General features: G+C 44.2%; 1 protein-coding gene across 1 annotated transcript in view; it reads left to right on the plus strand.

The window, feature by feature from the left end:
* The first annotated feature begins 665 nt into the window (after positions 1-665).
* The window catches only part of akt1 (AKT serine/threonine kinase 1), a 31090-nt gene continuing 14210 nt past the window's right edge, over positions 666-17545 (plus strand). The window contains exons 1-2 of the mRNA XM_085342335.1: positions 666-810; positions 8417-8600. Of these exons, the coding sequence (XP_085198461.1) occupies positions 8555-8600 (46 nt within the window). The 5' untranslated portion in view covers positions 666-810; positions 8417-8554. The remainder of the gene's footprint in view (positions 811-8416; positions 8601-17545) is intronic.

A 17545-nucleotide genomic window follows, 5' to 3' on the forward strand; every position in this document is an offset into this window, starting at 1 on the left:
TATTGTAATATAATTTTAAAGGTTATTAAATAACAGGGCAGATGTGAAATGATAAAATAACAATAACATACACTAAATGAACCAGTTTAGCTCTAAAAACGTTTTTCTTAGTCTTTTCTTATAGAAAACTTTGCAAGACTGTAATTTTGAACTTTTGTAAGGCACTAATATACAACATCTGGACTAACTGGGAATATTTGTGTATATTTTGTGAACAAAAAAAATGTAATCAAAAAGACAAAAAAAAAGTAATACATAATTACAGATGATTGATGACTAGAAGCACCTTTTGGAACCCTAATATAGCTCATTGCAGAGCAGGTAGAGCCGGTACCAAAATGTAATTCTCGTCTTGTAGCCTACATTACCCTTGTGGTTGTTCCAGGAAGTCAAAAAACCCACGTAAGTACACTTAATTGAAGCGAGGATCCCTTAAAAAACATACAAGGTCCTCGGCAGGTCCCCGAAACCCATGTTGGAAACCACCGGCACAGATAAAAGAGCAGAGAGTTCAACAAGGCCATGCAGAAGAAGCACCACTGCAGGTTTTTTTTTTCTTCAATGGGACGCTGACAGCCTACTACTCCTCCTGTGAGTGTGACTCATTTAAGGGCGGCTTTAGGACCCGGGAGAGACGGCTGCCACAGAGGCATTGCAGACAGCGCGTTTGGGAGGTGTAGTGGAAGAAAGGCAAGAGAAACGGAGTAAATGAGAGCACTTTGTCCAGATTGTTGAAGGACCCGTCAACTTAAAACACCGCCGAAACAGCTCACTATAATGAGACGGACACATTGTTGAATTCCTGTCCAGGTAAATGTCCGCGTTTCCTTCGCATGGTTAACTACAAGAGTTCGACAGCTAGACAGGGTAGGTCCCCATTGTACTTACATGGGATGCGGTTATTCTCACCCAAGCTGCCCTGCTAGGCCCCATATCCTTTCTAGCGCTAGATGCAAACCTGAAATGAGGTACTTTCCTGACTTCACTTCGCCGTAAAAAGTTGTCTTATGACGAAAAAAAGTCGACGACTCATTAATTTCCTGTAGTGAAGTCTTAACGCTCGGGGTTTTTCCACAAACAGCAGTGCGTCTCTTTAAGATGTTAACCATTCATTTTTTTTTAAAATATTTTTTTTTTGACAATGACCACTTTTGAGACACAACCCTCGGGCCAAAATATCTGCAGTCAAGTCGCTTCAAACGGTTCTCCTCTTTGCGGGAAAAAAGTTTTGTTTTTTTGCGCTGTGCTTTATGGTCCTGGAGGGAAATGAAAACAAATGAGCTCAACAAGAGAGAGCAGCTCATTCATTGTTGTGAACTACCACCGCGTTTGTTTACTTGTTTGAGTGAGGCACTTATTGCCATCTTATCTTTAGCCATTAGCTTTGCTGCCTGCCTGCCGAGAAGCTGCTGTGGCCACAAACAGTGCTGCTTTCCAAAAAAGAAAAAGTTATGAGTCTGTTGTGACTTGTTGCCACGCGTTTACTTTTTGGTCCACAATTTAGACACAGACGTCATAAGAAAAAGTCCCAACAGTGTAATTTAACGCCCCCAGTAATCAGTACAACGGGATAATGCCTGTGGATAAGTGTGTTTTGATAGGTTTCACTGGCCTCACTGCTAGCATCCCACCTACAGTAATGACAGTTGTGTAGGTCTGCACTCAATAGTTTTTTGTCATAAAGGTTTTTTTTTAATTATTATTATTATAGTATTCTTATCAAGTTTGAGAGATATCAAGGGCATACAAATCTGATGGCGCTTTCAAATTTCAAAAGGATTCTTGCAGGATGCAAGGCTTGCAATCATGTTTAAAACTTATTTTGCTAATAATATGTCTGTCTCCTTCTCCCAGGGTGCATGCATGTACTAAAAAGAGAACATTGTCCCCGGGTGTGTTGTACCCACCATGCCTTCAGTGTTAAAAAATGTTTTTATCGGTCATGAGACTACGTCTGTCCAGTGTGTGTGTACGCAAGGGGATTTGGCATGTGACCTGGGGAAGACGCAACAAGCTGGCGCAATGATGCAGCCAGTGACTGCTTGGCTCTCACTGTTCTGTTTAGAAAAAAACCACCCACCTCCCACCCAATCCCCTAAAGCAGCTCAGTTGACGCAAATCTGCTACCAGTTACATGCAGAATCTGAGGAATGTTGTTTGAAATTTTGTCCAAAACGGACAGACAGGGGCCTGGACGCATCACCAGAGTCTGGATGTACTGAGACTGAGAAAGAGATGGTTCTCGTACCGGTGTCCTGGACGTCACAATTCTCAATCTGTGTCACAAAAACTGAAAACCTGGAAAACAAATTACTTTTGTTTTCCTTTTGCTTTTCTGTGTTAACTTTCCTATAATTGTGTGTGTGTGTGTGTGTGTGTGTGATTTGAATAAATTAAGCATTGTGTTGCTTTTACAGCTTGTCTGAACAGCCTGAATATGATTACATTAACGTGAGTCATAAAGTGGTTGGTGTTCGTGTCATCGCAGGATTAAAGCGGCCACTCTGCTTGCCTTTCAAGGTTGCAGTCACTGCGGTTTTGTGTTCAGTTAAAGCTGCCCGCAATATTCTTATCAATAATGTTGTGCTTTCAGGGAACTTGAAAGAGGAACTTGGTAGCGTAGTAGATCACCGTACTACTGGCTCCACTGTGGCATTTGAGCTCAAACTAAAGTGTTGCTTTGGCGACTTGTTTTTCAGCAACAGGTTAGCGTGATGTCATTTCTTGTGTTTTTAAATACTTTCAGTGTAATGTTTTACTTTTGGAAACATAAACCATGTGGTAGTTTTTTCTGTTAACCGAGCAGAAACTGAAGCAAAAAAATGGTATCTATGAATCTGTGATGAAGGAAGTAGCGTGGTGATGTCGACCTGATTTTTTTTCTTTTCTTCTCCCCCCTTGCTTCCTGCTATAAACACATGGGACTATCCTCTCTGGCTCAGTGACAAGCTCAGTGTGTGGCAACTTTTGCTGCATGACACTGATTTGCATTGAATGGGGTGGCCCCCGGCGTTGGAGCCAGAAAGATGAATGATTGAAAGCCGCCCTGACATCAGGGCAGGCAGGCAGGCGGTGGCCCAGAGGCCTGAGGACCATGTGACCCGCCGTCAGGGTACTGGGTTCATTCAGTGGCTGCTGGCTGCAGCGCTGGCAGCAGCCCAGCTTTTTACACACAGGCCGCAGTAGCAACAGGTCGCTCCCATTAAAACAGCAGCGCTCTGTTGTGGCTCCAGAGCCGGACTTGTGCATGTGTTGCTTTTTTGGCTGCGGCGTGTGTGCGCTCAAGTTTGTTTGTGAGGTGTATATAATGTGTGCGTGCCTGTGTCACAGAGTCCACACTAAGATGCCGATGGGATCCAACGGGTTTTGTGATCCTTACTTTGAATTGCACTCTGTGTGCTTTTTTTTTTTTCCTCTCTCAAATCCCTCTCCAGGATCCTTCCAACATCAGCTGTGTGACACAACCACCACAACCCCAAGTGCAATAAACAAAAACACTGAGCGAAAATAAACTTTGGCTTCATAAACTTACTTTTGCTCACTGATGGAGGGGAGCAGAGTGGCAGTAAAAGGTGTTGATTGCACACGCGCTGCCAGATGTATTCGAGCCTGAGGCTGTACTGATATGACTCGTTGTCTGTCAATAGTCACATTCACTTCCTGTTGTTGTCCCCACCAGTTAGCTGGATGAGGCCACTCAAACAGAGCTCTCTTTTGATGGCCTGGCTCTGATGGAGCAGCAGGGACATTGATTTCAGCCGATGGTCAGGGATCGCCTGGCGCAGTATGTGACATTTATGTGAACAAGCATTGCAATTGATCATCTTTTGGCTGCTTCCCTTTATTCAAAGCTATCTTTATATCACAAAGAAATACTGAATGAAGGAAAGGGTCAAGTGCTTTGGTTATGATAGCCTGCAGGTTTGAAGTCTAATGGTAGTCTTGACAGTTTTTGGATGACTGTTAGTACAGTTTTTACTGCCTTATTTGACTTCTGCTTTAACAAGTGAGCTATTGCAGCTACTACTGTAGTGTGATCTTTCTCCCAAATTTAGGTTTTTAGTTGGGTTTACTATCTGCCCTTTAGTCATACATTTTTCTTTATACCTTTACATGTGTTTACTATGTAACCAGGATAGTATTGTGGCCATTTCTGGTATTTTGAATTGTCCTAAGACCTAATAACACTTTGATAATTCTTCTGCTGGAGGCTATGCTTTTATTTGAAGGTGCTCAAGTGTGTGTGCATCTCTCAATCTTCACTACAGGGAGTGCAGAATTATTAGGCAAGTTGTATTTTTGAGGAATAATGTTATTATTGAACAACAAGCATGTTCTCAATGAACCCAAAAAACTCATTAATATCAAAGCTGAATGTTTTTGGAAGTAGTTTTTAGTTTGTTTTTAGTTTTAGCTATTTTAGGGGGATATCTGTGTGTGCAGGTGACTATTACTGTGCAGAATTATTAGGCAACTTAACAAAAAACAAATATATACCCATTTCAATTACTTATTTTTACCAGTGAAACCAATATAACATCTCCACATTCACAAATATACATTTCTGACATTCAAAAACAAAACAAAAACAAATCAGCGACCAATATAGCCACCTTTCTTTGCAAGGACACTCAAAAGCCTGCCATCCATGGATTCTGTCAGTGTTTTGATCTGTTCACCATCAACATTGCGTGCAGCAGCAACCACAGCCTCCCAGACACTGTTCAGAGAGGTGTACTGTTTTCCCTCCTTGTAAATCTCACATTTGATGATGGACCACAGGTTCTCAATGGGGTTCAGATCAGGTGAACAAGGAGGCCATGTCATTAGTTTTCCTTCTTTTATACCCTTTCTTGCAGCCACGCTGTGGAGTACTTGGACGCGTGTGATGGAGCATTGTCCTGCATGAAAATCATGTTTTTCTTGAAGGATGCAGACTTCTTCCTGTACCACTGCTTGAAGAAGGTGTCTTCCAGAAACTGGCAGTAGGACTGGGAGTTGAGCTTGACTCCATCCTCAACCCGAAAAGGCCCCACAAGCTCATCTTTGATGATACCAGCCCAAACCAGTACTCCACCTCCACCTTGCTGGCGTCTGAGTCGGACTGGAGCTCTCTGCCCTTTACCAATCCAGCCACGGGCCCATCCATCTGGCCCATCAAGACTCACTCTCATTTCATCAGTCCATAAAACCTTAGAAAAACCAGTCTTGAGATATTTCTTGGCCCAGTCTTGACGTTTCAGCTTGTGTGTCTTGTTCAGTGGTGGTCGTCTTTCAGCCTTTCTTACCTTGGCCATGTCTCTGAGTATTGCACACCTTGTGCTGTTGGGCACTCCAGTGATGTTGCAGCTCTGAAATATGGCCAAACTGGTGGCAAGTGGCATCTTGGCAGCTGCACGCTTGACTTTTCTCAGTTCATGGGCAGTTATTTTGCGCCTTGGTTTTTCCACACGCTTCTTGCGACCCTGTTGACTATTTTGAATGAAACGCTCGATTGTTCGATGATCACGCTTCAGAAGCTTTGCAATTTTGAGACTGCTGCATCCCTCTGCAAGATATCTCACTATTTTTGACTTTTCTGAGCCTGTCAAGTCCTTCTTTTGACCCATTTTGCCAAAGGAAAGGACGTTGCCTAATAATTATGCACACCTGATATAGGGTGTTGATGTCATTAGACCACACCCCTTCTCATTACAGAGATGCACAGTAGCCTATACAGCTTGGAGTAAGACAACATGCATGAAGAGGATGATGTGGACAAAATACTCATTTGCCTGATAATTCTGCACTCCCTGTATAAGAAGCACACCTTGACCTCATAGTTTATTCACTTTGTTCTGTTGTCAAAACAGTCTCACCTGGAGGTCTGTTTAGGAGCAGCACTGTAACTGTTGAAGGGTTTTGACAACATCACATGACCGCCATCATCTGCCACCTTGCAACGGTACTCTTGTATAAAAAGAAAAAAATCACATAATCAATGTTATATTATCGTTTAGCAAATCTAGTTACCTAGGATTTACAAGGAAGCTTTTTACTAGGAATTTTTTATTTTATTTTTTTTAAATCTTGTAATATATTTGAATCTGAGCTGTTATATAGCACTTGTTTGTTTGTTTTTTTTGTTTTTAAGCAAAACAGTTCCGTGTTGGTTAATACCATCCAACCACATAGAAGTGTGCTTTAGCGCAAATCTCTTGCTAGAGCACGGCAGCGGGGTCTTTTTTTTTTTTTTTTTTTTTAAAACAACTGTCAGTGTAAAGTCATTCTTACTCACAAGGAAATTACATTGATGTTAATATAAAGGATGTTAATTTAAAATCCAGTTAACCTAACACGCATGTCTTCAGACTGTGGGAGGAAGCTGGAGTGCATGCAAAATCTGCACAAAAAAGCCCCAGCCTGGATTCAACCCGATTGGGAACCTGTGCAGGTTGTACCCTGTTTTTCACCCTTTGACAGCAGTGATGGGCTCCAGCACCCCCACAACCATGAATTGGATCAGTAGGGCGAAAAAATAGGTGGAAGCATAAGGGAAGCAATAATTTTGAAATGCTGGGCCAACATTGAAACTAACAACTGGCAGATTGCATATGTGTGTTGGTAGGTCAGTCCAGTTTGATGTCTTAGTTGCAAACACAGAAGTTGTCACTATAAATGCATACTGTGAGGAGGGATTAAGTGTGTTTCAGTTCCTTGTCACACTATGTACTTGGAATATATTTATATCTTTTTAAAGAGTATAAATTCACAAACCATTTTCTGAAAATGGATCCCAGATATAAGGACTGGGATGGAGTAGAACAGGTAAACATCAGTCACTGCCTTTATTGAGTATCGTCCTATTTGCTGATTGACTCACAGCAATCAGTGAGGTGAATGTCAATGATTGGCCCTTGCCACAGGGATCACCACAGTGGGCATCCCTGAATGTTTGGTTTGGTACAGTTACACCAGATGTCTTTCTTGACACAACTTCAAAAGGGATTTGTGTATCCCGTTGGCATCAAACCAGCGACCTTTAGCTTGTGAAGCGGGCGTATAAACATCTACACTATGGAGCCATTACGTTGGTGCGCCTCTACTTCTGTAGAGTCATTTTTGTTTTGGAGCTCTTGGTCCTGCAAAAAATAAATAATTAAAATTAATATGTTCCATATTTCTTAAGAACATGACTTTCAGATGCTGTATAGATGTTTTAGATCTGCCACATCTGCTGTTGTCCTTATTTTGCCTTTGAATCCAATACACCAGGCTGTCAAAAATGCCAACTGTGTAAGTTAGTAGACTCATCAGTATTACAGCTCTATCATTAAGTCACAGAAGGATCTGGCACATAATTACAATTGTTACTCAGAGGTGAGTAAGGTAGTCTCATTTAACCTCATGTTCTTTCAGCTGCAGCCCTGCTGTGTTTAACAGTTTGACCTTGTCAGTGTAAGGCTTGGGTGCCCTTTCTTGAGATCATATGACTATATTAAGGCTCAGAGAACAATAAAATTATTTTAAATTACTTTCAGTGAACTGGGGAAAAAAACAAGAAATAAAGCTGCTTCCCAGAATTTATATTTCTTATTGACGCTCGTAAGGGAAACGCAAACACTTTAGTCGGTCTTTATCAAATTTAGACCCTGCTCACAGAGGCTCAAGGGATCCTCCAGGAAAGGTGACTCTTATTTTTCCAGAGAATTTGATTGTTCCGTAGCTGGTGATTTTCTACATGTAATGTCAAACATAACCTGCTGTGGAGCAGGTTAGGTCTGCACCATGTGTTACCATGGGGAAGTGAGCCACCTTAGTAACAGTAAAAACCCTGGGTTAAACCTGAAGTGACTACATTATGCCCGTAATCCTGCTTTGCAGCACAGGGCCTCTGGGCTAGTATGTGGCACACAAAAACATAAAACTTGACTAGACCTTTTCAAGATTTAAACTTTGATGCCATCCGTGCACGGAGTAGAAACCTAGTAATCTGTTCTTCTTGGTGAAACTGAGATTTAGAAAAATCATTAAACAGCTGTGCACAAAGTTTGAAAATCTATATGGATATCCTGTTTGAGAATTATTTGATATAATTATTTTCTCACTGCAGCTCTGTTCGTGAGTGGGGGGAACCTCCTGGTCTATCAAGAACGGCTGCCTCAATAGTGAACAGCATGGAATTTTCCAATACGGGAGACTTCATTTTGATTGCCAAAACCCACAGCTTTACAGATATTTGAACCTTGAAATATTGCAGGTTCCACTTGCACTGTACTTGTACCCTTCCCTCACCAACTGGGCCGTAAAACACGAGGCTCTTCTCGGTTCTCTTGCCTCCCCTCAGCCCCGTTGACCTGACGGTTAATAATCAGACAAGTGGAAAAAATTGTTCACCTTAACAATGGGCTAATTTTTACTTTTCTTTAACTAATAGGTAACCACCATCGAGAAGACGGCTATAAACTCCAGGACCCCGTCTCCAGGCTCCTGCGCAGGGTTGAGTGAAGGAAACTTTGGACTGAGAGTCGTCTCTCCCTGAGAGAAACCTGGATCCTCCATCCTGGCCACCAACATGACCAATGTGGTGATCGTCAAGGAGGGATGGCTGCACAAAAGAGGTAAATTTGTGCCATTAAGTGCGATATTATTTTTCTTTTGTTTATTTTTTGATAACTGGATTAACATTTAAACAACTAACATTTGATGTGTGCTGAGGTTTTTGTCCGCGAGGTGTCTGGTTGTCATGACCTTGTAACAAACCTAACTGTGCAACACACATTATGTAAAGACCCTAGAATATGTCAAAGATTTCAAACGCTCTTGTTGATACATGTCAGAAAACAAATTGGTTCATGCGTACAGTTTATGTAACACTAGGACTGTACTTGACATAAAAAAACGGATTCGTTATACAAATTGCCTCAACTTCTTGGTGGATGCAGCAAATCTTTATTTTTTCATTTTATTTTTTTCTACCCTCTAAATGTTGCAGAAATGATGAACAACAACAATATAGACTATTTGCCAAGTGGTTGATTAATTTGTAAAGGCATTTAAAATGAAGTAGTATGCCAGATGTAATATAAGGAGGCATCCAGTTGCAGAATCCCCAACGGGCCCCATGGAGCTGCTCTGACAGTGCTGTGTGGCGTGGCATGGCTCACTGTCGGGCGTGAGTCCTGTTGTTTGGACGAAAAGGCATTCCTCACATACCTGCTGGCTTTGAGCAGCTTTATGTGCGCATACTAACTCTGCCTTCTGCTGTGGCTGCCTCACAGAGCCCACTTCACCACTGCCTGCACCACCAGGGGCAAAATAGGATAAGAAACCACTGAAATCTCCTGGGCCCAGAAATAAAAGGAACTGGCCTTTTTCTGGAAGAGAGAGCGCCAAGACTTGCAATTATTGGCTAAGGTGATGGGAGTATGTCACTATAAGAGTTCCTGCATTGTGTTAGCACAAGTCTTGAAAATGGGGACTGTGGGCTAACACAATGCAGGTTTCCAGTTTAGTTTGATGGGCAGCTCAACATACCCCATATGATGCAATCATGCCCCTCTGGTCTTCTGTTTAATGTAAGGGCAGCGTGTTAGTTACATTAGGATTTCATTTGCGGAAAGTAATAAAGTTCAAGTCTTGAAAGTTTAGGATTAGCTGGTAGTAAAATAAAGTCTGCAGAAGTAAATTGTGCTGCTTTTTTGTCTTGGTCTGTTTAGGGAAAAAAACAGAACCTGCTTTCTTTAGAGAGAACCTCTTCCCTGGTATAAGGGAATAATATGTTTGCCCTGTTGAGACTGTGTGTAAATTTGTACACGCTCTGAAATACATTTGTTTGCCCATTAAAATCTGGCACACATCCATCTTTCCACACCTTCACAAGTACAGATAAGAGTGAAACATAACAGGCGGCCTGTGTGAAGTATAAGAATAGTAAAATAGTGACCGGAAAGAAAACGGTGTGTGTGTGTGTGTGTGTGTGTGTGTGCACACATGTGCACTGTTGTGGCGCTGAGCTTCCATCTATACTCCCCCCATTTGTGACATGAACACTAAACAAACAACCCTTCAGAAATAGTGAGTTGGCATGCTGTCGTAGCCCAGCAGCTGTGCCCTGTGAAATGTCACCGAGCCTCTGTTTTGATTGGAGGGCATCCGCCTGCCTCCTTGACAGGAAGGCTTTTAGTGTCGCATCACTGTCATGCAATCTTTGCCCCAGAGCCAGTGCACAGAAGGTGAACCTGCAAGTAGCCCTGTCTTTCTGTCGATCACCTCGGTCAGCCAGGCAGTCTGTGCTCGACAAACCTCTTCCCATCTTCCCGCACCTTGAGTGCAGCTTGTGTGGTGGCGCCACCCAAGTGACTCAAATCTCCGTGTGGGCGTTATAATAAATGGCTTGTACCACCTCTGAGTGTGTTCACCATGCTCATTACTCCCATGTGTGCTTTCAAAACACCAATTTGATGTTTTACAACAGATTGACCTTCATATTTCCATCAACACTTGTTTTTCTTTCGTGTTTGTGTCTGTTTCATGGACCTGGTCTTGCACTGCAGTACTCTCTTACAAAAGCAGGTACAGTTTGAGTAGCCTCCTCTTCTAGCAGTGCCCATTTATTGGCTCCACATGATTGAATTTCACGGTGGGCCAGTTGCAGGCGCAAAGCAAAGCAGCTCTTTGATTCCTTTCTGATTAGTCATCTTCAGCATGCACGTGCAGACTGAGTCAAGACGCCTGAGAGAAAGTAAAGCAAGCGATTGTGCCTCTGTACCTTGTAACCCCCCCACCCTCAGTAGAGCTAATCTGTCATTAAAGCTCCAGATTCTTAGCCTTGGATTGATCTGTACAGTTGTTCCAGACAGGCTGCACTCTGTGAAATGATCTAAATCTGAAGGACACACCTTCATAGTTTCTTCTTAAGCCTTGTGCTGCAGTAATGCGTCTGGATTGTGGATACCATTGGGAGATGTTGATGGGCTTGTTATCTGTTTTTGAATGTGAGACAAAGAGTGGGATGGAGTGTGTGTGTTTAGATATGCAAATGCGAGTGGTTTAATATACAGAGTGAAGCATATTTATTTTGACACTACCAGCAGGACATTACCCTTTGCCCTTATGCACAGACCACATAGCAAGTACAGGCCTGCACAAACACTGTAACTTTGTCGTTACTATCATAACCAGTTGCTATGTGTCCCCAAATGGTACTTCCTTTTTAGATCCTTCATGGAGTGCACCCACACACTTTGAATGTGCCTACGGCCTCTAGTGGCCACAGAGGCCAAACAGCATGTTATTTCTCTTTGCAAGTGTTTTTCCAAAGTTTCCATCAAAGCCAGAGCATCATCTGACATCAAAGAGGCAGATTGTGGGTTCCCTAGTTTCCAGGGAAGCGCTGTGGCCAAAAACCCAGTCAAGCTCAACAGAACAGCGCTTGCTTGTCCTCCCTTCTTCCCTGGCTCTTGTTTGTTTGACTCATTTGCTCCCTGACAAGTATAAAGAGCCGGCCCCCTCGTTAGGCTAACGAAGGCCACAACAACTGTTGGATTTGGGTAGCACGCTCAGCTGGCTCCAACCTGTGAGAGGAGGGGTGGAGTGGGGGAAGGAGGGGAAAGCAGAGAGCACAGCAGTAGAGATGGTGAGGAAGGAGGGGGGGGGGGGGGACAGAAGTTGAGCAGCGTCTTTGTGATGTTCCCAGAACATTGCTCAGTGACCCAGTCGGCCCGAGGAGAGCTGGTTGATGTTGTGTGCGACGTGCCACAGAGACTCTCGTGGTTTGGTTTGGACCTCGTCAGCTGATTGGCCCTTTTGCTGGTCATGTGGCTGAAGGACACCCATGAGCTGCTCGTCCATGCAAGACCTTGTTGGTGGTCTGGGGGTGGGGTGTTACAAAACACTAGACACAGTAACTGTAGATTTTTATTTTTTTTAACTTTTTTTTCCCCCCTCCATTCTTTTGAATGTTTGTACCTTCTGCATCTGGTGAACAGGCCTGCAACAATTCAGCTAGCATTTCCCACATTTCTATTAGTTTGTTCTGTAAGATCTAAGTAAGGGAATGCAGTGTTTCCTGCAAAGCTCGATGCTCTTCAAGGGAGCAGACCCACCTGATTAAGAATGTCTCATGATACTGCATTGCTGACTGTCTCAGGATTTAAGGCCTTTGAGTCACGGCCAAATCTGCTGCTGGCCTTGCCTGGTCTACCTTCATTATGGGTGTCAAGGATTGCATACTGCTACAAATACACAATCACATAAACGTACGTACATACTGCAACAGTGTGGGGAATAGTTGTGCAAATTTGCTGATATATTGTGAAGATTAAATATAAAAAAAAAAGATAAACAGAACCAAAACTTGTGATGCTGCATTAATAACTCCTTTACAAATATGCTGTGTTTTACCAGCTTGGTTCTGTTGACGATGTTATTATTAGTACATCGTGCGCTGTTCAGCCATAATCTTATATGCCAAGTAATGGCCTCGGGGGGTTCTGTGGCTCAGGCTTGTTGAACACAGTTTTTTTTTTTAGGATCTAAAGTTTCACTGGGGAATAACTCTGTAATGAGATATTGACTTCACCTGTCAACAGCTGACAAGTACATACATACACATTTTTAACATTAAATACCTAGCACAGACGTTAAGTGATGGATAAAGGGATTTTCCAGAGAGAAGATAATCAAATATGGAAGGTGCCTGTCCGTAACTGGACCGCTACTTATATAGCACTTTGCAACTCTACTTAGCACTTAACACTTTTTGCTACGAGCCTTATTCACACATTCCTGCAGCACTTTATTCTATTCCTTTAAGCGCTTTCGATGAGGCGCAGTCACACCCCAATGCAAGCAGCCGGAGCAATTTGGAGCTCAGTATTTTGCCTGAGGACACCTCAGATTGTGGACTGGAGGAGCTGGGGATCAAACCGCTGACCTTCCAATTAGCAGACAACCTGCTCTACCTCCTGAGCCACAGCTGACCCTCTCTGTGGGTAATTCAGTAGTTTGACTGAAACTAATGGTGTATACCCTTTCTTGCTAACTATTTTCCAATAAGTTTACAATAGTCAGCCTGAACTTTGTGAGGGGAAACGCCCAAATGAACAGCAGTAGTGAAAGTTGAAGTGGCAGACAGATTTGAGTGGATCCCCTGTAGGCAGGGTCCAGCAGCAGAAGGTGTCACACCAGGAAGCCATTGCTCTGGCCGGGTGTCTGGCCGTCAGCGTGGACCCCCTGCTCTGGGTAATGGGAAGCAGTCTTCCTGCTAAATGTGGTGGAGAGAAGTAAATTACTGGGGTGCAGCTGTCGGCAGGCAGGCTGGCTAGAATGGTGGGGGGGACCAGGAGGCTGAGGGAGGTGGCACCTCCACCATTCGCCCCCTCTCGCAGCAAGCCCGCTGTGTGCTTACTTTGCTGTGCAGAGTCCGCCTGCTCGCCACAACTGTGGTACTCAGCAGTGATCTCAGCCTCTGTTGCTGTGTACCCTTTCTGTCTGTCATTTCCTCAGTCCTCATCTCTCTCTTTCTGCTTGTTCTCCTTCATTCTTACTCGCACACTTTTTCTTGTCTTTTATGGTCCCCCTTTCTCCCTTGCCCTCACAAGCTCATCCCCTTTTTAGTCCTCCCCCACTTCCAGCGCACGTTTCTCACTCTGTCGCTAGGATAATGACCCAGCTGACAACTCAGACCCATGGCGGAAGCGGCTATGGACCGGCGAAAAGCTCAAAGTCTTTGACATCAATCAAATCACTGGCACCTCTCTTCAGTTTAGGGTGTGTTAGAGAGACAGTGAAACGAAAGGGATGCTTGGCCGCCTGGGGACTCAGATATGTGGCGTCCATGATATTGACATTTTCTCTTACTCTGAGCATATTTCATATTTATATTTATTTACAGAACATTTTAACAAGTAGTGCCCCTGAAAAATGTCAACAGCTGGAGTGTACCTGTCTAAATGGAGCGGGGGGGATGTAGAGCGTAATCGTTGCTTGTTTAAGGGTGCTAAATTTTACTGGTCATTGAGAGTTCATTGGCACTAATATGTTCTAAATAATGTGTGTTTATTTGTTTGCCATGCAGTAACCCAGTTAACTAATCCATGGACTGCTTGTTTACCCAGGGAGAGGGTGCAAATCTCAGCCCAGTGTGGCAGGGGGGAACTTCCCACAGTGTCTCTATGGTAATCAGCAGGTGTCACTCACCACAGAGAAGAAGTGAGGGCTTTCTTACGAGCGTGAGAAAGCGGGGCAGCCTCCATCGCACCCCCTTGCTTTTTTTTTTTTTTTTTTTTTTTTTTAGGGTAGCAGTAGCAACCCTAGTGACGGGGGGGAAGGGAGAAGGAGAAGAGACGGAGGGCTAGATTTGGGGTTGGGGTGGCCCTTCAACGGAACCTGTCGATGCTGCTGCCAAAGCCCCAGCAATGGTGCACCTCCCACCCCTCCTGCAACCCCCCCAAATCCAGCTGCATGGAGAGAATGAGGCCAACAAAAGGGAGTATGGGCTGGGGGGGTCAAGAAGGCATAAAGAGTAGGAAAGAAAAGGAGTCCGTACTCCAGGATAGTTTAAGATGCCATGTGAACCCGGTGCTGCCTTATACGGTCGCAGTCGGGCAAATATGTAGATGGGTGTTCGGTCAGCATGAGAAGCTCAGCTTAGAGCAGGGCGTCTTGGGGGTGGAGTTTGTGGTTGCTGGGCTCAGTGTTGACCCTTGCATCAGGGAGCCCCCACTCTTTTAGAGCAGGCAGTCCGTGCCTCATTGAGATGCAGGGCACAGGGCAGCAGGCCGCAGCTGCAGCCTACAGGCAGAACCCGGCAGAAAAGGGCCGAAGGGATGGCGGGGGCGGCTGAGGAAAAACCAACAAAAGGCGAAGCCCCCCTACCCCCTCCTCCGCTTTGGAGTTCTAATTCCCTAATCCTCAACCTCCGCCTACCCCCACCTCCTCCTCCTCATCCGATTCTCACCACTCAAACTCACACACACGCACAGTTCATGCAGTTACACTGGCTCCCTTCCTCTCATCCCCAAGCCATGAATGGCCAGACGGGGACAAAACCCAACAGCAGCCCTCTCAGGAAGTCCAACCACTGGGTGTGAGCACTGAGGCACATTTTGTCTGACCCTCTTTTGGTTCCTCTCACTCTGTGTGAGATCATTTACCCACTTGCATTGTTAATTAGTGTGCATGTGTGGGTCATCTAGTGGCTTGTGACAAAGGTGTTCTTTTCTTTTTAAAGTTACTGTGTTGGAAATGTTATTTAAAAACCTTACAAATAGAACGAGCTGGGATACAGCTGTTAGTTTGGGAGATTGTGGCTTCTTTTTCTTCTCCTTTCGTTTGTAATTTTAAAAAAAAAGACTGATGAATACTACATGATGTGTCTTATTAGCCAACAAACTATAGCAGCTGGGTTCTCAACATTCCTGTTGCTGTCACGTAGAGACGGAGAGTGCAGGATGCTCCTCTGAACCAGCCACTAACCTCATTCACCCGCCCTCTTCCTTTTATTTAATGAATCTTCAATAAGCTTGTCTGACTAACCCTTAGTGTTAGGGCCTCTTAAGCCAAGTTGACTTTCACATGGCTTTACTGTCCAAAGAAAGGATTAACGTGAAATAAAGAGTCATTTCTTGGAAGTCGACGTGAAGTGTCATTAAGTTGAGAAAATTTGAAATGTATAATGTTAAAACTTCCTGATCATTTCAGTATCTAGATTAAAGTGATTCCCTCCTCAGGAGTTGTTGTTGTTGTACCTTTTTTCTTGTAATTCGGTAAAAGCAAAGATGCTCCAGCTGCTGTGCCAAACCCGTTCTTTCCTCCTGTACCGTGCTTGAGGTGTAGAGGGGCGTAGCTGTGGCATGCTGAAGCTGTCCGCACACAGGGCCATGCAGCAGTTGGCAAATAAAGATGAATTCTGTTTTGTTTGGCAGCGGTTCTCCGTTCATTATTTTCCACTTTGCCCAGCGCGCATCCCAGCCCTCAGCAGCTGCTTGTCATGTAAAGACACTCTATCAGGCCCTGACAGCTCCTCCCCTGCACACACAGTGCGCATGGCTCATGCACACTTCACTTGCGTTCACACCCCCCACCCCCCACTCACACTCCTACATATGTGGGGAACATATGTAGTGATCTGTCTCACTACCACGCCGTTCAGCACAACTCCTCACACACTGCTTTCTCATCCCCTCCAGTACTCTCATCTCTCATCTTTTGTCAAATCAGTCTTCCCATTCTTCTGTCCTTCCCCTAATTTGGTTGAGACGAGCCACATGTCGGCTGTCATGCTTTTATTAGAAAAGCTTACTGGGACTGTTAATGCAGTGGATTTCCTCAGAGCAAAGTGTGTGTTTGTGCGTGCATGCATGCATGTGTGCCTGTGTGTCAACCAGACACTTGAAGCAGGTTTTATCTTATCTAGGTTGTGGTCAGTCTGTCTGTTGGCCACTTTCCTGTTTTGGAGAACATGTTGACATCAAAAGGTTTTAGTTTACTGGAACACTGTGATGATGAAGTGAGTTAAAAGCAGAAGGCTCTCCTGTGTTGTTCTGAGGCCTATTGTCCTTTGTCAGCAGTCTGCGCTTTTTCTCCGTGTACACAGGATGTATTTGGGGTCTAGTATGCAAAGCACTGGATTTAAGTAGTGCAGAAGAATTTTTTTTTTTCCCTCTCTGCATCTGCATAACAGTCCCTGTGTATAATTACCATATAAATGTATCCATGTTTACTCTAAACGGTAACTGTATATTTGACAATACAATTTTAAAAAAGGGGAAAAAACCCAGCATTAGTTTTCACTTTCTCACTCTGTCAGTTCTTAAGAAAAGCCGCTCTGTGGAAAGTACAAATGAATAAAACCAAAAGGGGAAATGTGTGTCAATAGGAAGCTGACAAGGGTCATCTTGGTTGTTTATGCTCAGAGTGCAGACTGCAAGTGCAACCCCTTCACTCCCCCCCGCCCGCTCTCAATGCGGCGGAGACGCCCGCTCGCAGACAACCGGATATAGCCATTTCCACAGTTGTCATGTGATCGAGCTTGTGGTCACAGACGAGGAAGTTGCAGTGTCCTCCTGTCTAGAAGGAGCATGCACTAGTTGAGGGATGTGCAATGCAGATGTGGGGTTGCTTAACCTTTGCAGAGGTGGCATCAAAGATGAGTGCCCCTGCAGAAAAGACTTTAACTTTCCAGTTACAGTAGACTGCGTTATTACAGTGGGTTAGACCTTATTTACCTTTTTGTGTGGAACAAGTCCCTCTTAATATCACAATTGCCATTGTCAGAATGGGGATAATGGTGACTAAGGATGCTTAGCTGGCTGTGTCTTCCACACCAGTGTGTCAGATTTTCTCCCAGTACATGCCATGTCATGCCTCGCCGTGCTGCTGCGTCACGTATGACCACCCATGCAACTACTAGTGTGTGCCATGCGTCAGTGGATCTGGCAAGAAAGCCTTTCAAACTGACTGTTTGTTGTAATCTGTTGCACACAAATACCTTTCAGTGCCTACAAGGCGCCATGCATACACAAATGTATTTACAGACAAGCACAATCATGTGTACACACAA

This window comes from Diplotaxodon limnothrissa, linkage group LG19 (genome assembly GCF_057381915.1).
Source record: "Diplotaxodon limnothrissa isolate DT_005_m linkage group LG19, D_limnothrissa_male_GT1.1, whole genome shotgun sequence".
NCBI classification, from domain to species: domain Eukaryota; kingdom Metazoa; phylum Chordata; class Actinopteri; order Cichliformes; family Cichlidae; genus Diplotaxodon; species Diplotaxodon limnothrissa.